This window comes from Capsaspora owczarzaki (genome assembly GCF_000151315.2).
Source record: "Capsaspora owczarzaki ATCC 30864 unplaced genomic scaffold supercont2.5, whole genome shotgun sequence".
Taxonomy (NCBI): domain Eukaryota; class Filasterea; order Ministeriida; family Capsasporidae; genus Capsaspora; species Capsaspora owczarzaki.
In genome coordinates, this window is record NW_011887296.1 from 382,908 (window position 1) to 403,771 (window position 20,864).

A 20,864-nucleotide genomic window follows, 5' to 3' on the forward strand; every position below is an offset into this window, starting at 1 on the left:
CGAAGGTGCTTTTTGTTCTTGATTTGTCGTAGTGTCAGTCTCAGTCTCAGTCTCACTCTCAGTCTTAGTCTCAGCTTCAGCGCGCGCTTATTTTCGTTTTGTAACTCGCATTGCAGCAAGCGCGCGCGCTCGAATTGGACGTGACTGTGAACGACAGATGACTCTGCCTGAGACCAGCATGATGCGTGACGAGCCTGGCTTGGTCGAATGCGGCGAGTACAGCGCTTGGAGCAAGCAGCAGCAGGAGCAGCAGCAGGAGCAGCGGGACGAGCTGCCGCCGCCCGCGTTTGAAGAGGCGTCGCCTGTCGTCGTGGGCATCTCCGAGTGGAGTGCGCAGCCGTCCGTGTCCGTGTCGGTCTCCTCGAACGAGACGACGAGCGAGCTCGAGCGAAACCCGTCACCTTGGCCGGCGTCGTCCTCCTCGCCAATCACAGCGGCGGCACTCGTGCTCCCTGGAATACCTGGAATACCTGGATTACCTGGAATGGCGAAGCAAGCAGAGGCCAGTCCAATGTCGATGGTCCTGGCGGACAGTGCGACTGCACCGACGTCTGCTTTCACCCGCGAAGCTTCAACGCGCGCAAGCAACGCAAGCAAGCCAAGCTACTCCTGCCTCCGTCCCGAAGACGACGATGCTACTCATGCAGATGGTGCAGATGGTATTCACAAGGCCGCTGGACCGTCCAGAATGCTCGAAGGCGACGAAGAAGACGAAAACCTGCTCCATTCGTCCAACTTTCGTTCAGCTGCTGTGCCCAAAACTCAGTTCTGGAGTGCAAGTGACTATCGCGCGCAGAGACCTCGACAATTCGACGTCATTGGTGACACTCCAAGAAAGTCGCTCAAGTTGAGGCGACCGAACTCCCCGGCTTCGCAGGGCACACCCAGGCCCAAATCAAAGGCCCGCCCCGGAAGAATCGATGCACGACACGGACAAAGTCGACGCGCTTCATCGCAAACATCATCCCAAGGCTCGACTTCCCGTAAAGTGCTCTCGCCCAAGCAACGGCACTGGCGAGAGATTGCTCACAGACCAAACAACGATAACTCGAACTCCGACAGCGATGGCCACGACTCAATCCGCCTCGATCGGTTTGACCAACGTTTGCTCGCGGACGACTCGGGCGATGATGCCTTGTCCCGTCCGGGATCGGATATCTCTGAGGAAGTGCGTCGCGAGAGACGGCGCGCTGCGTTAGATCGTGGCTTCGACGACAACCGACTGACGTCTTCGCTGCAGCGACTCAAACGCCCTCGGCTCTCGGATGACACGGCCAGCTGGGTTAAGACTATACCCGACACTTTTGGCGAGGACGACGAAGAAGCAGCGCTTCCCAGTTTCTTGAGCAAAATCGAATTCAAGCCTCAGCGGACGCTTGCAAGCTATTTCAAACCAAACCCAATAGACCGCCTCTCCCAGTTCGCTCCACCCTCTCGTGCCACTGCGCCTTTTCCGGGACTGGTAAGTGCGCTTGGTACCTTTGTTGTTGGTTGACCTTGACACGTGAACGTGACTTTGACTGTTCAAATGTTTTAATGCGCGGGTTTGGGGTTTATTTTTGTTTTTGGTTGTTTTTTTTTTCAGTGCAACATTGGCAATACGTGCTATGTCAATTCGGTGCTGCAACCTTTATTCTACACTCGGGGATTCTCGGCGTCGGTGGCCACGAGCTTGCAGCAGTTTCAGTTGCTTGAACGATTCACCCTAAGCCTGTACAAAGACGACGCGCTTGCTTCTGTAATCATTGTTGTTTTGGTTTACCTTGGGTTGCTTGTTTTTCTATGAAGTTTGGTTGCTCACAACGTTGCACCTTGCGCTGCTAGGAGATCAAACAACAGCTCTGCTGTTTGTGGGAGGATACGCTCGCTCCTGGCAGCCCCATTTCGCCCTACCCGGTCGCTAGAGCGCTGTCTGTCCTGTTGATTGAAATGCAAGACTGCCTTGCCAAGCTTAATCCTTCCTTTGCCGCCGAAACGCTCGGTCAAAGTGCATCAGTGTCCGCCACTTCATCAGAGCCCTTTTTCGGAGGCATAGACAAGTGGCTTCGACCGTCCGAGTTTGTCATGTGTCTGCGCGACCACCATGCTCAATTTTCGGGCTACACGCAGCAAGATGCGCAAGAGTTTCTTCGCTACATTCTGACGTGCATGCAGGACTTTCTGGACAAAATGGTTGCCTATGTGACCACCGTCGCCAATCTCATTGCTCCTGAGCTGCTGCTTCACCTGCGTGGTGATGGTGGTGGTGGTGGTGGTGGTGCAACTAGCGACAGTGTGGCATCAGCGGCCTCGCTGAACAACATTCAGTCTTCAGCGGTCCAGACTTCCCCGCTTCTCGCTTCGCTGCTGAAGCAAGCAGTGTCGGTCTTCCTGCCATCAACGGGTGGCAACGTGCCATTACCAGCCATGTCGAGCTTATTTCAAGGCAAGCTCACCACATCGACATGTTGTTTTGAATGCGACACGCGCACTTGTCAGTCGGAAACATTCTGGGACGTGAGCGTGCCGATTCATGATCGCGAAAACGTCCTTCCGCTTTCCGAAACCCTGGATGCGTTCACAACCCCCGAGCGGCTTCAAGGCAGCAACAAGTACCAGTGCGATACCTGCCGGTCGTTCACTGAGGCCGAGCGGCGAATCTTGATTGGTGCGCTCCCCAACGTCATGACTGTGCACTTTAAGCGATTTGCATTTGACGAGTTTAATTCCAAGCTCAGCACGGTTGCCGCGCTTCCTTGGTCGATGACATTTGCCGAGTGGTGTGTTGACGACTGTCAAGGCCGCGATGCGCTCTATGGTAAGGACGACGGACGGAGTAGTTGGGGGGCCAGTTTGCTGTTGGCGGCTCAATCTCAATCTCAATCTCTCACTCACACACACACTCACACACGCACTTGATCGAACGCGGCGTGACAAAAACACCACTCGAACATGACAAACGTTCCACCCCAGATCTTGCCGCAATCGTTTTCCACTCTGGCTCGGGGTCTTCCAGCGGCCACTATACCGCCGTTGTCAATCTCTCGACGTGCAAACGAGCTTCAATAGACCAGTCGTCCTTCCCTGGAAACATCCCCGCTGCCTTGGGCCAACACCTTGCCTCAAGCCAGTCGGCTGTGCCAATGGCGTTGGATTCCGTCAACAGCACAAGTGCTGTCGGCCAGTCCGGCATCACCGAACTCGATTCGGGCTCTTCTTCTGCCGCTCCAGTGGTGCAGGCTGACGACCCCGCCAAGCAGCAATGGGCCCTGTTCGACGATTCCGATGTCACCGCACTCAGTCCCGAGCAAGTCACCGAGCTTGTCAACCCGACGTCCGTTTCCGTCAGCACCTACCGCCCATCTGCCTACATTGTCATGTATGTCCGCCGATGACCCCCCCAAGCACCAAGAACAGTGTTGCACCATGTACATGTACTGCAGCTTTTGTCACCCAGCTTTTCGTTTTCCAATCCAGTTTTCGTTTTCCAATCCAGTTTCGGTTTTGTAGTTACCCTCTGTGTTTTTTGACCACTACTGCTTGCAATGACCTTGCTTTGACCGGTTTTTTTTTTCTTTTTCCAGTGGAGTGATGCATTGCTGTCACTCTTTTTTCTGTTTCTTGGCTTTTTGGTTGTATGACGATGAGTCTGCTCGCGTTGTCCCGGGTCGCTCCGCACTCTGCCGCCGCCGCCGTCACGCCATCCAGGAGCAGCGTGATGCGTGTGCTCTCCACCTGCGCCCGGTCGCCGAGCAGCAGCCGAAGGATGAGCTCGCTCAGTGTCGCGGCTCGGCAGCCACATGGCCGCCAGTCGCACCTGCCGCAACCACACTCCACCCGCGCCGCCATGCCAGCCGCTGGCAAGGGCACCCGTGCAACCAGCGCAGCCGTGTCGTACTCGACGGCTGCGTCGCACGCACCACCAGAGTCCGGCTCACTCACAACGGACGCTCTTCGCGCGTACAATGAGCAGCAGCAGCAGCAGCGTCCCAGCGAGCAAGCCGCACAGTCACGGTCACCACAGCCGTCAGCTGCACGAGCGCTACTGCTGCGTGTTCATCAGCGGAGCAAGGTCGGCGCGATCAAGCTGGTCGTCAAGAACCTCGACCCGCGCATGGACGACCAGCAGCTCCGAGACATCTTTGGCGAGTTTGGCACAATGACGCTGTGCAAAGTGGCAAGCTCGATCGGAGTGGGCCTTGTGACATACGAGTCGTTCGACGACGCCCATGCGGCGATGACGCAGGTGAACGGCATGTACCTCAACGGCCAGCAGGTCCAAGTCCACCGCTTGCCAGAGCGGCCAAGTCTCATTGTGCGCAACCTGCCTGCTGATGCGAGCGAGGAATCGCTGGCTGCACTCTGCCGGCCGTTCGGGAGGGTTGGTGTCGCCACCATCGTGCAAGAAGCGCCGGAAGACGCGCCGATGGGAGTGGTCTGCCTCGATCGCTTTGAAGATGCGCTTACGGCAATACGCGCCCTTCACGGCAGCAAACTGGGGAGCAATCAGCTTTCAGTGACCTTCCCGGCAACCAGGGCAGAGCGTGAGTGTGAATCCGCCGTCGCGCAGCGCCTGGAGCGGCTGCAAGGCAAGCTTGTCATCAAAAACATGGACGTGGACATGGACGACGACCAGTTGGAAGAGCTGTTTGCGCCCTTTGGCACAATCATTTCGCTGCACATTATGCGTGACGAAACTGGCAAGTCGAAAGGCTATGGTTTCGTTGCCTATTCCACCACCGAGGCGGCGAGCAAGGCGATGGCTGCGACACACGGGCAGACCTTCGATCGCTTGACGCGTCCATTGGATGTCACAATCTTCACGTCCTCGGAACATGACGGCATGTTCAAGGCGAATCGTGTGGCCGAGGTCAGACACCACGCGGAGGTCGCACGCATTGCGCAATTTCGAAAAAACCTGTGCATCAGAAACCTTGGCGAGTCGATCGACGAAAAGCAACTTCGCGCCCTGTTTGCGCCCTTTGGCAAGATTCGGACTTGCCACGTTCTGCGCGACGACATGGGCCGATCACGGAAGGTCGGCTTTGTTGATTTTGCGACCATGGAGGAGGCCAGCAAGGCTGTTGCCGAAATGCACGGCAAGCCGTCTCCTGGCACCCAGATGCCAATGACCGTTACCTTGTCTCATCGAGCTCGCGATGCGCAAGACCCTCCTGCTCCCAATGCCTCAGGAAAGGACAGTTCAACAGACGAGGCTGAGCCCGATGCTGAGGGCCAGATTCGCCCGCGCAAACTCATCTATGTGAAAAATATCGACCCTGCCGTGGAGCTTGAGGACCTGCAACGGGTTTTTGGCCAATTCGGAGCCATCGTCAGTTCCAACATTATGCGCGACGACGCGGGCATTTCCAAGGGGATTGGCCATGTGGACTATTTGCATGCGGACGCGGCCCGCGCTGCAGTGGCTGCCATGGATGGCAAACGCTTGACGGCAACCGGCCAGCCGCTGAGAGTCTCGCTGCCAGATCCTAGAGATCGCTTCAGCCCCATACGCTACGCTAGTCTCATAATTAAGAATCTCGAGCAAAGCATCAATCTGAGTGCGTTGCGTGACCTCTTTTCGCCTTTTGGCTGCATCCTGTCGAGCCGCACGATCGAAACCCAGCCGCGGGCTGCGTTGGTCGACTTTCTGTCCGAGGAAGCATGCCAGAACGCCATTGCAAACATCAACGGCGCGATCGTCAACGGCTTGCCGGTGACTGCTTCGCCGTATGTTCGCAAGGATCGCCGCTCGGTGTATGTCGCCAATCTGCCGGCAAATTACAACTACGTCAAGTTGATGGCCTTGTTTGCAGATTGTGGCAAGATCGTTACGACGATCGTGCCCAGGGACTTTTCGACTGTTGGGTTTGTTTGCTTCGACCAGCCGGCCTCGGTAGAATTGGCCGAGCGCTTCCATGGTCATGTCTTGGAGGGCGAGGAGTTGTATGTCTCGCGGTTCCCTCTTCAGACCGACCCTGCTCCCCCACCGCACGCCACGTCTGAAGTAGCACCGTACCACATCTTGTACCTGACTAATGTTGATTTCGAAGCCTCCGAGGATAAGGTGCGGGAGCTCTGTGCGCCGTACGGCACTTTGACGGCCGTGCATGTGCGTCGAAGAGCTGATGGCACGTCTCGAGGCTTTGCTTTTGTTCATTTTACCAACGTCGAAGACGCTTCTAAGGCAAAGGACGCACTCAGTGGCCAGATCCCTGCTGGTTTCCGCCGCCGCATCGTTGTGAGCTACGCTCATCCATTCACTGACGGGCTGCGTCCCGCTGCTGTTTGAATATGTGTGGACAGGCGTCATGCCTCGTTATGTTGAAGCCAAAAAAAAAAACTATTCGTGACGCATCAAAAATAAACATTGAATAACTTAAACGTTTTGACATCAACCCGCGCACAAATATATAGCAGTGATAAAATGGAATGGGTGAAAGATTACAAACCAGTGTCGGGTGCGGCAAATGTTCCAGTTGCAGCACCATCCGCTGAAGGTGGACGGGGCTGTGCTGCAGAGTCTGGCTGGAGGCTTGGAAGATTCTGGAATGACAGCGACTGAGGCAACGACCAATCAGGATCCTCCAACTCGCTAAACGAAAATGAACCCAAAAACATGTTCAAGTCGTTCGCCACAGGGCCCGTGTTTGGCTGCATGGAGCCCGTACGACGCCAAACGTTGGTGCATCCCGCAGGTGTCTGTTCCAGCATGCTCGCTACCCGCGAAAAGAATCGGGATGGGGTGTTCAAGGAAAGGGACACGCCGCCAGCAGCCGAGGTGGAAGTCGGCGCGGGCGGATGGCCGACAAGACTCAAACCAACACGAAGGTGGAGAGCTCGATCAATGTCCACCAGCGTGCCTGCCGTCCGTTGCGGGGGCTGCGGCGGCGTGGCGGAGGAGAGCGATGCTTCGTGTATCAAAGAGCCCGCGAGCTCCTTCACGGGTGACAGTATCGCCGATACGGACGGGGTGGTGAGTGTCAGTGGGAGAGCAACCTCGTTGCGATGATGACCGACCTCCGAGGCGGGTATGCTCCCCGGAATAATGCCCTGCGTTGCAACGGGCATGCTGTCGGGGAGTGAAGCGTTCAGGTTTCTGATGACGGGCGAGCCTCGTGAAATGGTGGACTGGCGCTCCTGAATGCGAGACAAAAGCGGGGATGGTCCGAATTCTGCGCCGTCGGCAAATGTTTCCGGCTTCACGGGCAGTGCGGGCGCGATTGGCAGTGGAGAATAGGTAGTGACTTGCTCGTGCAGTGGCTTTACCGGTGGTGGGCACGACTGTGTTTCGGTGACAGTGTCCTCCCTCAGACCAGCGCAGTTGTGGACGAGCTGATCATTCTCGTGATTGTTCGAGTCAAGATCGTCTTCTTGGGCGTACACTTCGCCGTCATAGTCACCCTCCTGGTAGAGCACTGTATCGTCGGAGTCGGGCTCGTCAGCATCATCATCATCATCATCATCACTCTCATGGTTGCTGTTCTCGATGTGCTTCGACAGCGCCGAGTCGTGGATGAGGCAGTTTCGGTATTGGTCTGCCGCTTCGTTGATGCGCGTTTGCAGAGTCGGGATGAAGGCAGCAGCCGCATGCACATCCATGAAATGCGCCCAGCCGTTGGACATTGTGACTGAATGCACCTTGTCGGACGTCTGAGCGAGCCAGTGCAGCTTTTGCATCAAACTGCACAGCGCTGGGCCGACCACATGCGTGACCTCGACATCCGACGTCGACTCTTGCTCGTCCATCGCAGTGACTCCATCATCACGTCGTTGGCATTGCGCCAATGCGGCACTCCTCGACGTTGACGTCCCTCTTGACGGGTGCTCAAAGTCACTCTGAAACCGTTTTGGCGGGAACTGCTTCTTGTGAATTCGCGCTGCAGTCCAGCTTGGTCTTTGGATGCCGTCGCGGTGGTGCGCGAATCGTCGACTAGCACTATTGCCAGTACTACTCGTGTCGGCAGCCAGCGGCTTGAGGCGGTCTGCGCGGCGAAACGGGCGCGGGCAGCACAGAGGAGGCGCTCGTTCCCGCGGCTCTGTTTCCCGCGCTTCCGTCCTACTCGTCGTCGGCGTCGCGGCTGGCTTGAGCGTGGACGACGACGACGACGGTGCCGTGGCCCAGCGACAGACAGTGCAGCAATCGCTCTGCTGAAGACCAGCCATGTCCGACTGGTGGCCAAGTCCAGCGTGAATCACAAAGTAGAGCTGATTCGCAGTGGCATTGAGCCTGGCTTCTGATGGCAGCCAGTCCGGCATGTCAGATATGGTCGAACTCTCGCTCTCTCGCTCTCTCTCTCGCTCTTTATCAGTGCCTCAGGAATATTGACAGAAAATGTGAATGACTTGACGGGCGAGCTGAAGCTGAAAAAAAAAAAAAAGTCTCTGAGAAAGTGAAAGACGACTGAACATGTCATCGCACAAGCTTGGATGTTCCTGCGGATTTGTGGCTATTGATCATGATCATGATGATTGAGGAAGATGATGAAGATGATGATCTAGTAGCGGCAGCAACAGCTCGGGGTTTTTTTATCATCTGAGAGGCTCAGAGAAGACCCCTAAAAAAATAAGCGCTTCTCAGCAGGTTACTCGGTGTTGACCACCTTCGACACACACACACACACACACACACACACACACACACACACACACACACAAACCGACTTCCACCCACCATTCCCATTCAATCTCAGACAAACTGACCGAATCTGTAAACTCCAATCTGTTCAGCGTCCCAAACAAACAGTTAGAATTCTGCTCAGCTCAGTCCTTGTCATTGTCAATCTCCATTCACTCACTCACTCATTCATTCACTCAGCAAATGGCTCAGCAGCCAGCATCAGCGGCGGTCATTTCGGATGCGCTGCTGCAGCAGACGCTCGCTGAAGACCTGACTGCTGGGCTGCCCGCCGATCTCGTTGCTGCACTCCGCGTTGCCGAGTCAACAACGACTGCAGCAATGATGCCTGGCGACGATGAGCATCATGATCACGATCAGGATCAGGATCAGGATCAGGATCAGCAGCAGCAGCAGCAGCAGCAGCAGAAGGGCGATGCATTGGCAAGCTCACAGCGCACTGGTCTTGGTCTGGCACCACTCCAGTCAGTCGCAGGACATCAGCACCAGCACCACCAGCACCACCAGACCCTTCAGCAGCAGCAGCAGCAGGAGGAGAAGGACAAGCTCAGCAGGCAGCGGCAACTCCAGCTCGAGCTCGCTGCGGCAGCGTCGTCCCACCCAGCAGGCGCCAACCTCAAGCCAACGGCTGCTGCTGCTGCTGCTGCTGCTGGGTCGTCATCAGAGGACAACGATGCGTCCAGCTACGCGGCTGCTGCTGCTGCTGCTGGAGGGTCGTCGTCGTCGTCCGGAGGCGATTCGAGCGCCGTTACTACTTCTACTTCTACTACGACTGGGATCGCCGCCGTGTCCGTGCAAGACTCGGTCGTAAGGAAGGTCCCGCTCAACAAGATCTCGTCCCAGCTCACGACGGACATCACGCGCAAGGAAGCCGGATTGCCGACGTGCATTGCGTCGTCGGCAAGATTTGTCGCCATTGGAGCCTCGCATGGACTGGCAATCGTGTATGACTACCACCAGCGCGTTCGATTTGTGCTTGGCTCGACGTCTGCAGGCATGACGTTTGGACCCATCACTGCAATCTGCCTGTCCTCGGTTGACGATTTGGACGCCTCGCTCCAACAACCACAACAGCCGCAGCAGCAACCGCATCAGCGCGCACCGGCAGCTGGCCCCGCCAACAACAACAACACCTCTGCTCACGGTGGACAGTCGCCCATGATGGCTCACGCAGGTGGAGTTCGAGGCAATGGAGGTGCTTCTTCTGCATCTCCGTCACAGCAACAACGAGCCTCCACAGTGGCCGCCACTGGCGCATCGAACGCTCCGCTGAGCGTGTCTGGGTTTGACTATTTACTGGCCGGCTTTGAAAAGGGCCATATTGCCGTGTGGGAACTGCAGCAGGGCAAGCTGCTCAAAGTCATTGACGGTGTGCACGATCGCGCCATTCTCAACATCACCGCGGCCGTCCCGGATCTGAGCTCCATCGTCTCATCCGATGCCCGGGGAGCCGTATTTTCACACAATGTTCGACGTGTGATGGGCATCTGGGTTGCAGACTCGAAATGCCTCGTGACGGGCGGCGGGAAGGCTGCGGTTTCCTCGCTCGTCTCGCTTCCTCCTGCTTTGGGCCTCTCGCATCCCCTCGACGACCTGTCTCTCGTGGCCATGACAACGAAATCCAAGGTGCACATTGTCGCTTTGCGGCCCCAACTCGATATCATGCACACCTTTGGCAAGGAGGTCATTTGCGCGACTGAAGAGCAAGATGCAGTGCCCCAACGCCCTTTCGTCTATGGGCAAGACACGCCAATCTCTGACAATGCGCAGGATGGTGACAGCAGGACAGACAGCGGGCGCCAGACCCCTACCACCCCTCGCTCTGCTCAGCTGCTCGGGCGCGCCGCTTCCAGTCCAGGCAATGCGACTGAATCCACGTCGGATTTGCACTTGCCGTGTCTGGCATGGCGCAGGTGCATGCTGGCCGGTGAGGCCCGAAAGCGGACAGTGCTACACCCGATGGTCGCTTGCTCGTTTGCCAATCACGTTCGCCTCATCGAAGTCGTGTGCAACGACACTGGTGCGCGGGGCATCGACTTGCCAGGGCCGCCGTCTCTCCCGGGCTCAACAACCCCGCAACAAGCGCAACGCCAGCAAGCGTCCTTGCAGCAGCAGCACGAGCAGTTTCGCCCAGCACCCGGCACGCCTCTTGCTCGCCAGTCGTCTGGCATCACGCAAGAGGAGCAGCAGCTCGTCCAACTTGTGTCGCCGACCTCCTCTTCCTCCTTGTCCTCGAGTCTGAGCTCGGGTTTGAAGGCTGGGTTGGCCTCCATTGGCACTCCGCTCACTCATGTCGGAAGCGCCTTTACCACCTTCATGAGTGCCAGTACCATTTCGTTTGTGCGGCGCGGCCACCTGGTCTTGGACTTTCCCGTAACTGCCCTGCAGTGGCTCGGTGCCTCCATTGTCATTGCGCTCGATGGCCGGGAGCGGCTAAATGTGATTGACGCTCAGACCATGCAACTGCTCCAGACCATTGATGTCAGCGACCTCAACCTGCTCTTCCACACTCGCTTTCAGCCGTTTGCTGCGGGTCCTCCGTCCAACACCTACTTGGCCACCGCTGCCTTCAACTCCATCTTTGGAGGCGCGGGCAGCAGCGGCGGCTCTCTGTCCCGGTCGCACTCGGCGTCTGTCACTTCTGCCAGCTCGGTGGCCGCCGTCACCGCTGCGCTGCGTCGCACAATGACGCACCACCAGACCATGTGTGCTCAGCTTCGTGGGTCAAACATTTTCCTCGTGGGACAGCAGTCCGTGGTCATGTTGACCTTGCTGACTTGGTCGGAGCGCATTGCCATTCTCGTTCGGCAAAGCAAATTCCTCGAGGCACTCGCATTGGCCAAGGAGTTTTACGACGGCACTGCCAAAGCCATCATTGGGCTGCCACTGAATGCGGCGCGGCGTCGCGAAATTGTGAGCGAGCAAATGACGGATTTGCTGCTGGCCTACCTTGACATTTCGATTTCCACCCCTCCAGCTGAAGCCATCGTCCCGCCGCCCACTGTCGTCGCTGCCGCCACCACCGCCACAGAAGCACCCAACAATGCTGTTGCAGGCGTGTGGCTCAACGTCGACCACGTTCGCAACCTAGTCAGCACCAGCATCGAGTATTGTCTGGCCATTGACCGCCACGACTTGCTCATGAGCGAGATCTTTGACCGCTTTTGTGCGGTTCAGTGCGACTACCCGGCCAGTGGTCGCGGGGTCTTCCTGGAACGTCTCGAACCCTACGTTCTGAGTGACCGCATCCGCTCGTTCAGTCCGATTGTGATGCAGGCTTTCGTCGAGCATTACCTCGCGCGGGGATTTTTGCAGCGCATCGAGCGCTGCCTCGTGCACATGGATGTCGCCAACCTTGACTTGCATCAAGTCATCACCATGTGTCGGCAGCACCGCCTGTATACTGCGCTTATTTACGTCTACAACCGCGGTCTGTTTGACTATGTCTCGCCAATGGAAGAGCTGGTTCAGCGCCTGTACCAAGCCGTCAAGGGCAAAGGGCGAGCACAAGCTGCTGCAACGAACGATGCGGCGCCATCCGGAATGTCGAGTAGCGATTTCAGCATTGGATACAAATTGCTCTTGTACATGAGCTTTTGCTTGACTGGCCGAGCCTTCCCGGCAGGCATGCTGCCCGCCGAGCTGTTGCCAACAATCAAGTCAGAGGTGTATCACTTTTTACTGGCGCGTGCCTCAGCGACGAGTGCTCGTAGTCCTGAATCGCCCAGCTCTCCTGGTGAATTTGAAGAAGCCGTCCAGTACCCCAACCTTCGCGCCTTGCTCATGTTTGACATTCGCGAGTTCCTGAAGGTCCTGGATGTCGCCTTCGAAGATGCCGCTCTCAATCCACCCTCCTTTGGCCAGACTGCCGTGGATGAGGAATCCGCCTCCGCCTCGTCCAAATCACGCAAGCGTCGACAGGCCGATGCTCATCAGGCTTCTGCAACGCAAGATATGGTTGTCCCGGTCCAGCCGATGCCCGATCGACAGCTCATTTTGGACATTTTATTCGACACATTCCGTGTGCGAACGATGGCCGCGGTGCAGCAAGAACAGCAACGACAACAAGTGCAACAACACCGACAACAAGCGCAGGGCAAAAGCAGTGCTCGGGCTCTGTCGCGCTCCGTGTCCCACCCCCAGTCCATCTCCCCGTTCTCTGCCGAGCAAATGACCGTTTTGTTTGCCTTCGTTGCTCGACAGTTGCTGCGCTTTCCAAAGTTGCTGACTGTCGAGCCGGCCATCCTCGATCTGATGGTCCGCTATCTGACCAACGCCGACTCCTTGCTGTGTGACGCGAGCGAAAGCGAGTCCAAGTCCGCCGAAGCGTCCGGGCCTCAACAGGGTGGCGTGCCCGAGCTGCGGGTTTCTGTCGATGAGCGAGAGCAGGCCTTGATCAGCCTCTATCACGGAGGACTGCTCAACCACATTGACGAAGACACGCTTCTGATCATGACCGAGTCCGCGCAATTCTTCAAAATTCTCGAGTCGTTGTACGAAGCGCGTCGGCAGTACGCCAAGATTCTTGCCATCTATCTGCGTGCTCCCAACCAGGAACGGAAGGCCATCAGCTACGTCCACCGTGTGCTGTCGGCGCCTCAGAGCTCCGTCCCGTCACGGCCCGCGTACGACGAGCGCGGCATACTGCGTCAGCCATCCAGCTACACTGCGCAAGACAACGCGACTGTGCGGGAGTTTGCTATTCAGCATGCGTTGCAACTTTCGCTGGCCGATCGGCGTGCAATGGCCAAAGTGGTCATGCTGCACTTCCCCGAAGAGCTGGCGCCCTTTGTGGGCCGACTGCAACCCAACTCGCAAGTTCAGTACGAGTTCTTGCGTCACGTGTTTGACCCAACTCTGCTCAGCAGTATTCCCCTCGCTACCGGCCAGCAACGGCCCTCCGTTGCGAGAGAGCCAGGCCAGTCCGAACTCAGTGCCCTTGTGGGATCGGTTCCGCTGGAAGTCAACGAGCGCTACATTGAGCTCCTTTGCGAGTATGCTCCATCCCAAGTGTATGCCTACTTGCGATTGCAAGACAACTACCGCCTTGAGGTTTGTGCATGAAGTTGCTATCGTGAATTTGAGCGTCGAAACTGGAACGAGGATTGGGGATGAGAAAGATATGAGAACAGAGAAACATTGTGCTCACACGCACGTTGTGATTGTGTTTGACCAACCATGTGCAGGAATGTCTGCGCATGTGCAAAAAGTTCAAGATCACCGACGCCACGGCGTGGCTCCTCGAGCGGTCGGGCGACATTGTCGCCGCCTTCGAGTTGGTGCTTGCCTCACTCAAAGATCGCATTGTGTCATTATGTCACACGCTCATCTCGTCGCACTCTTCGACGCCCGAGGCTGGAGCGCAGCAACAGCAGCAGCAACAGCAGCAGCAGCAACAACAACAACAACAACAGCAACTAGCTGCAGCTCTCCATCAAGGTCCTCCGCCCGCTGTGCGACCTGTGCACCCTGAAATTCGGGGAGCAATTGCTCGCGCCCATGCCGTGCTCCTGGTTGCCATTCAGCTCTGCCAGCGCAATGCCAATCGGATCAACGAGAACGAACGCGATCAGTTGTGGTTCCAGATGCTTGACACGGTGATGGAACCGCAGCGTCAGCTGAATCTGTTGGTGGACGAGCAAAAGCCTGCTTCCGCTGCGCGTCGTCGAATCGCCATGCAACTCAGCCCGAGCATGGTGACCAGCCTGATGATTGAACTCAAGTCGCTCACCCAGCGTGTTCTCAGTGCGATGATGGGCTACGTCCCATTGAAAACAGTCCTGTACAAGGTGCTGCAGGACCCCAATTACAGCTCTGGCAACCTCGGTGACATTAAGGATCTTGTCATTGGCATGGTCGACACGTACAATTACGAGGCTGTCCTTCTCGAAACCACCAACCACATGATTGAGGATGATTTGATTACTGCCACCAAGTCTCTCGCTCGCGGTCTGCGCAAAGGTGAGTGTTGACCCTTGCCGTCCATGAAAAATTTCATGGTACTGTGCTGAACACCTGTTGGTCCGTGCGGTTGCGTTGGGTTTTTTTGTCTCGAACTAGGTTTGATGCCACGCCAAGATGTTTGCAGCATTTGTGAACTTCGAGTGGTTCGTATTGCGAAAATGGACGACGCGCTGACCATCTTCCATTGCGGCCATGCGTATCATATGTCTTGTCTGGTTGGAGATGATGCCGGCGCTGATGTGCACTGCGTCATTTGCTCCAAGAAGCAAGCGACTGGACAGGTTTGTGGCAATGCGTTTGTTGGTTGTGCACTGAAAGTTGATACTGATTCGCACTGCTGTGCTTTGCCCCTCTGTGTTTTTGTTTTGTTTTGTTTTGTTTTGTTTTGTTTTGTTTTGTTTTGTTTTGTTTTGTTTTGTTTTTTGTTTTGTTTTGTTTTGGTTTTTTTTTTGTTTTTGTTTTTTTGCTTTTAGCGTGTACCACCAGCGGTGCTGTTGAACAGTCCTGCCAAAGCTCAAGTTCAGCGACATTCCGGAAAGCGACGTGCTGTTCAGCAGGAGGACATGGGCCTCTCGTTGGAAGACAAGTTGAACGACTCCATGTCCTCTTCCTCGTCCACCACGAACGCTGGTCTGAATGTCTCAACATCGAGCGCTGCCAGCATCGACATATCTTCGGGCGCACTTGTCGACCCGAGCGTTGACGCCTTGCGTCAACTGAAACGAGACTTGCTGCTGCCCAGCGAAATGGTACGTTGGGAAAAGTTCGTTGGTTCTTTTGGTTATCACTCTGTGAGTGTTCTGATCTGGCGGTCTGGTTCTTTGTTGTATTTTCGGTGTGTGTATTAGCATTCCATCCTTCGATCTCTTGGCGATGATTCCGTTGGTATCGGTCTGGGAGGAATGCGCCTGCTTGAGCCCAATGCCAAGTTCACACGGCTGCAGATTGCGCCTCCCTCGTCGAGCGTCGAGCGTGAAAAACGTCGAAGGGAGCGTGTGGCTGGCGCCATCGCGGCTCGTGCTCCAGGCTCGCTTCCCAAGCGTGCTCTCAACCAAAACGACGTTCCTGATCTTTTTGTGTTGTAGTGCTCCATTTCTGAACTTTCGGTTGCGTTTGACTTGACTTTCAGACTGGAGTGTGTAAATGAAGAAAAAAATTAACGGGGTGTTATACATTTACTCCATGTTTCTACAGTTATTTCGGCGTTGATTTATGCTTTTTCGCAAAACGTAGCTGCTTTCATTTAAATAGTGCGATATTGATGACAAGCCTTTGCATGCTCGAAGGTAGAGTTAACTTGTATGATGATACTCGACGGGCGGCGCGTTTGTTTCTTGTAGATACGCCAAGGCGAATGCCCTTCCGTTGTCTGTGAGAGGAGTGAAGGCGATGTTTGCCTTCTCTACTGTGCCAACAGTGTAATAGTGCGCCCTGCCAAAGATGCCCATTTCCAAAAATCAATATGTCTTATCGTGAGTATTGGACTGGCAAACTGACATTGGCACCCGAACGTCGAGCCGTCGCACTTGCTGCATGTACCTTGCAAAATCAAGTAAACGTGTGGCAATGTGGAATTTTCGGAATGCCTTGCTCACCCAGATCCGATTCACACCGAGAACCACCTTTGCGGCCGGCTTGGTGCTGGCGGAAGTGGAGGAGGCACTCGCAGCGGGACCAGAAGAATTGGACGGGCTGATGATCGTCATTGTCGTAGGGTTAAACTCTTCCAGCATAACACAGCCCACAGCCCGCTGTGGTGTGTCTCTGGTAATAAATAAAAATTTCTGGCCAAGCGTTCCAACAGACCGGGTGAGCAAACGCAACTTGTGAATGAACGAGGAAATGAACGGCAAAACCTACCCGCAGTTGGCTAGCTTCCTCAACCGACAGCAATCCAAGGTCTGCAGACATTAGTGGTAGTACCACGGTATCCTAAGATCAAAAATTGAGTGACCAAGAACCACAAAAACGACCAAACGAATCGCAGTCGCTTACAAAAAATAAATCCGACTTGCGAACTTCAACTAACATGCCGCTCGTTCGTGCGTCGGTGGCCAAGTCGGTGCTTTCCCAGCGATGCGACCTCTGTGTCAAGGCCGCGCTCCCACAACGTAAATAAAAGGTATTCTGACGAATCGACTCTTTCCCCACTCAATGCTCTCCAAGAGTACTTACAGGGACAAGGCCCTCTTTCCGCATCTGCAGCTCTTCGTGGTGCTTGAGATGCGCTTGCTCGTCATGAGCAGCCATGATCATTCCACAAGTCTTGCACTCGAGCTTTTGGCCAGCATCCAGCATTTGTTGGACGGGCTGCTTGCGAGCGACAAGTTGTCGCGATTTCGCCTTCACCACACGGGCTGATGCACTTGACAGTGGCAACATTCTCCCTCGCCCACTCAATATATCGTTTGAAAGCATAATACGCGGGGAAGCGAACAAATCCCCGAGGCGATAACCGTGACTGCTTGGAACTCCTATCCGTCGCGATTGATCAGGCAGGGCTGTGTCTTGGGATGCCGACTCGATGGCCATCCCACTGTCCTTTACAAGGTCACTTGCGACAAGGGTAGTCCTGTCGGCGGCACGCGCTGGGTCGAGGTCGTCCGACAGGCTGGACGAGGGCTCGGAATCAAGTGGCTGGAACTCGTCCGCGAGAGCCCAGTCGCTGCCGTCGCTCGAGAGCGGATCCGAGCGTACGTCTGAGCAAGCTCCGAACGCAGTTGCATCGGAGGACGGGCTGGGCGGGCACACTCTCGGTGACGATGGCCGCTGTTCGTCTTCTTGGGCAATCATGTTCCATAGGTCTGCCGCGCCTGCGCTCCCGATCCCGATCCGAATCCAGCAAGACGAGAGATAGCAAACCAACCAAGCAAGCCCATACAGCCCAGCGAAGTGAGTGTCGAGGCTTGAACGCTGGAGTGGATTTAACAGTTTTCCCGCCAAAAGTTTCCACTTTTCAACTCGTTTTGAGTTCCCGCCTTTTTTTTTCGTTCTGTTCCCTCTTACGTGAGTGCTGCGCTGAGCTGTCCTTGCTCGCTTCGTCTGTAGTGGTCTTGTTGTGATGGTGGTTGTTGTCGCGGCTGCTGTGGTCGTCGGTGCCATCTGCAGCCAACCGTCGAGCTCGAGAGTAGACATGCATAGGAATGGGAAATGAGCTGGATTTGGATTTTGGATTTGGATTTGGATTTGGATTTGGATTTGGATTTTGGATTGGGATTTTGGATTGTGGATTTTGGATTGGGATTGAAAAAGGTTTCTGAGACCAAAAAAAAAAACAGCAATTCAGTGATCTGGACTTTGCGAAAAGCACAAGAGTATCTCAGGTTTCGGCGCATCAATGTCATTGAACAATGAATCGTGTCGATTGCTCCGCTCGTACATGTACTCGATCTGACGCCTAACCTGGCCGTCATGGAATGATATTGATGAACTGGTACTATGCAAGGATGAGTAAAGTGCGCATAGTCCAAAACGAGGAGTCAGAAAAGTAGAAATTCAGGCCAATAAAAACTAGACTTCTATTCACAATTTGCCAACTCTAACATCGAAATGCTCCCAGAACGATCAGATTCCTCCAACCCTCGTGGAGCACAACGAGCGTGAAATGTTGTTTTAGATGAGGAAACATCGGGTGGATGTGAGACAGCAAGCTGGTCATGGCGTAGCCAGCGGCGGAAGAATACGAAGGATGGCGACGCCGGTGTTGTCTGAGATTGGATGAGTGCGCTCCGATTGAATGTTGAATAATACTAAGGTTATCCGGCTGATGCCGTGTGTCGCTGTAAACCAGGTAGAATTTGGGTTCTTGCGAAATTGTTGCTAAATCAGCGACGAAAGGTCGTCTTCAAAAAAGGTCGAGCGCACGGGCATTTTGGCTGCTGAAATTGCGTTTCACAGTGGAAAAATTTTTTCCGAATTTCGGAAGACAATCCTCCGAATTTTGCTCAAAATTCGGAAAACCGAATTTATTATTTTTCCGGTGCAAAATTCGGTGCCTCAGCACAGCGAGAATATGGCGATAGCTCGACGTCTGATTGGTCAGAATTTGCTTTCTTGGTCTCCTTTTATATGGGGCCGTTTTTTTAAAAAGGTAGAGTGAACCCCCCAAAATATGTCGTTCATATCCACCACCGTGTCCTACGTCGCTTTCCGCCGCTGGTGCTCTGATTGTGTGGTTTACACCATGTCATCAGTGTGCTCGAGGGTCGGGGGCGCAGCGGAAGTGCGTTGGGCGGCGGGGCGGAGCGAGAAAAGGAGCGGTTTGTGTCGCGGTGTGATTTCTCAGCCAAGCTTTTCCCAGCCCTCAATCTGTGCCACTGCTACATTCTGTTGCGGGTTCATCTTGTCCAACAATAATCGGGCCGCAGTAGAGGGCGATTAGCCCCAGCACACTTGGTTACAAAAAAACAAACAAAAAACAAACAAAAAACAAAAAACAACTCTTGCATGTCCAAACCGAGTGCTGAACTGTTTTATGCACTCTCTCAGCTTCCGGCTCCTCCTGTCCCTACCAGCCATTGTCCCGATCTCCGATCTAAAGAATTATTTGATGTGGTGTGGCAGCCCGCTGACACTGATCTGCTACAACGAGGTTGCGTTGACCGTCACACCTTCTCGCGGCCGTACAGGCGCCGGCGAGACAGCGGCGTGTGGTCTGATGCACCGAGTGGCATGGACACATGGTCTACTCTCTCGGGCGGGGGTTGCAGGGCAGGGGAAACCAATTGCAGAGCTCAGCGACGCGATGGGAGTGAAAGACATGGCGATTCTACCTTTTTAAAAAAACAGCCCCATATTATTAAAAATGTTTTTTTTAATTTTTAATAAAATTTATTTTATTATTGGTTTCCATATTTGCACAAATTTACAAAAATCTCAGATCGCCCCCGCCTGCACCTTGCTGGTGCTTTGTACTTGCCTTTGGAGGGCGTGACTGGTAGCACACTGGCCAAGCATCTTGCAGCCCCGAGCTCCGCTTTGCTCCTTTCCGCATCTGTTCAAGTAGGAATCACAAGTTAGTCACTGTTCTGTGTCATATCATGCATGACAGCTGACGGCGGGGACTTACACGTTTGCTTCAACGAGACACGTTGTCTTGCTGGCCGAACATTGCGATTGACTCCGTCTTGATCATCAGTTTCACACGCCTGCGACACATCAGCTCACAGTGAGTATTTCGTCTGTTGCGTTCTCCAATCGAACAGTATGCGTACCGAGCTCAGCACCACTTGGACTGAAAGAAGCCTGTGCGATGTGACGAGTGCGAATCTCAAGTTTTTTTCGCAATGTTCTTGTTCTTTGCAGCGTAGTGCTTGTTTGACTTGATCCAGCTCGACAGCCGCCGCCCGCTGAAGCGCGTCAATGACAATCTTGGACATCAAGTGGATGCTGTGCTACTTGTGATCATATTCCAAGGTGAGGCTGGAGTGCGAGACAATAAAAAATCATGTGATTTTGGGCGCGAAATTTGAAAAATGCATTTTCCCGCCAATTCCCGCCCTAGCTGATTTAAAAAAATGCATTTTCTCCCCTTTCTATCGCGCTTCTGCAGTTCCTTCGCATCTCTCTCGTGTCGTCCTTCTATACCCATGTGAGATGAGTGTTTTCCGCGCATCCGCGCAGTCGGCATCGATCTGCAGGCAGCAGACGACCGCATCTTTCTTTTCTTTTTTTTCTTTTTTATCGCGCCTTTTTATCTTTTTTTTTTATCTTTTTTTTTTATCTTTTTTTTTTTATCTTTACCTCTATCCTCTTGTCCTCCTGACATCAGCATCGCTTGCGTGCGTTGGCTGCTGCACAGTCAGAGAGAGGTAAAGCTCGATGACAGACAAGCACCACAAGCCGCGCGACGGCTGTGTTCGCCTTCTTCTTTGCTTTTGTTTTTTTATCTTTTTCTTTTTGTTGTGGCACACTCACAAATGTCACTGCTGGCCATCTCGATCTGCACTCGATGTAGAAAAAAATAATAAATAAAATAAAAATAAATGGTAGACTGAAGCAGTGACGTTACAAAATAAAATAAAAAAATTAAAATAAATTAAAAATAAATTAAAATTAAATAAAATTAAATTAAAATAAAATAAAGTAGCATTAAAAAAATAAAAAAGAAATCAAAAAAGAAAGCGCAACCAAACAGGTTCGAACCCAGTAGCAAAAAGAAAGCAAAAAGCATCAAGACGCTTGGTCTAGACAGCTCGAAGTGAACGCTGGGCGAAATGGGATTCGATCGCAGGCATGGAACTACACTTTCTCATCCTCCTCCAATCGCGCGTATCTCGATTGG

At 54.3% G+C, this 20,864-nt stretch overlaps 5 protein-coding genes across 5 annotated transcripts; 3 read left to right on the forward strand and 2 right to left on the reverse strand.

Moving 5' to 3' along the window:
• Window positions 1-44: 44 nt before the first annotated feature.
• On the forward strand, window positions 45-3,474 carry CAOG_03563 (ubiquitin specific peptidase). Its single transcript, XM_004363234.2, has 4 exons — window positions 45-1,462; window positions 1,586-1,738; window positions 1,825-2,797; window positions 2,953-3,474. Exons 1-4 carry the CDS (start codon window positions 158-160, stop codon window positions 3,372-3,374), a joined length of 2,853 nt encoding a protein of 950 aa, XP_004363291.1. The 5' UTR covers window positions 45-157; the 3' UTR covers window positions 3,375-3,474.
• Window positions 3,475-3,585: 111 nt separating this feature from the next.
• CAOG_03564 (polyadenylate-binding protein) lies at window positions 3,586-6,363 on the forward strand. Its single transcript, XM_004363235.2, has one exon. The coding sequence runs from the start codon at window positions 3,617-3,619 to the stop codon at window positions 6,269-6,271; it is 2,655 nt and encodes an 884-aa protein (XP_004363292.2). The 5' UTR covers window positions 3,586-3,616; the 3' UTR covers window positions 6,272-6,363.
• CAOG_03565 (hypothetical protein) lies at window positions 6,336-8,373 on the reverse strand. The gene has a single exon (XM_004363236.2). The coding sequence runs from the start codon at window positions 8,236-8,238 to the stop codon at window positions 6,424-6,426; it is 1,815 nt and encodes a 604-aa protein (XP_004363293.1). The 5' UTR covers window positions 8,239-8,373; the 3' UTR covers window positions 6,336-6,423.
• A 382-nt stretch (window positions 8,374-8,755) lies between these two features.
• CAOG_03566 (Vps8-like protein) lies at window positions 8,756-15,753 on the forward strand. Its single transcript, XM_004363237.2, has 5 exons — window positions 8,756-13,669; window positions 13,804-14,578; window positions 14,678-14,862; window positions 15,055-15,330; window positions 15,430-15,753. The coding sequence occupies exons 1-5, from the start codon at window positions 8,801-8,803 to the stop codon at window positions 15,664-15,666; spliced, it is 6,342 nt and encodes a 2,113-aa protein (XP_004363294.1). The 5' UTR covers window positions 8,756-8,800; the 3' UTR covers window positions 15,667-15,753.
• A 64-nt stretch (window positions 15,754-15,817) lies between these two features.
• Window positions 15,818-17,720, reverse strand: CAOG_03567 (hypothetical protein; the record flags this gene model as incomplete). Its single annotated transcript, XM_004363238.2, has 6 exons — window positions 15,818-16,012; window positions 16,121-16,365; window positions 16,442-16,513; window positions 16,577-16,666; window positions 16,757-17,394; window positions 17,588-17,720. 6 exons carry the CDS (start codon window positions 17,718-17,720, stop codon window positions 15,874-15,876), a joined length of 1,317 nt encoding a protein of 438 aa, XP_004363295.1. The 3' UTR covers window positions 15,818-15,873.
• Window positions 17,721-20,864: the final 3,144 nt, after the last annotated feature.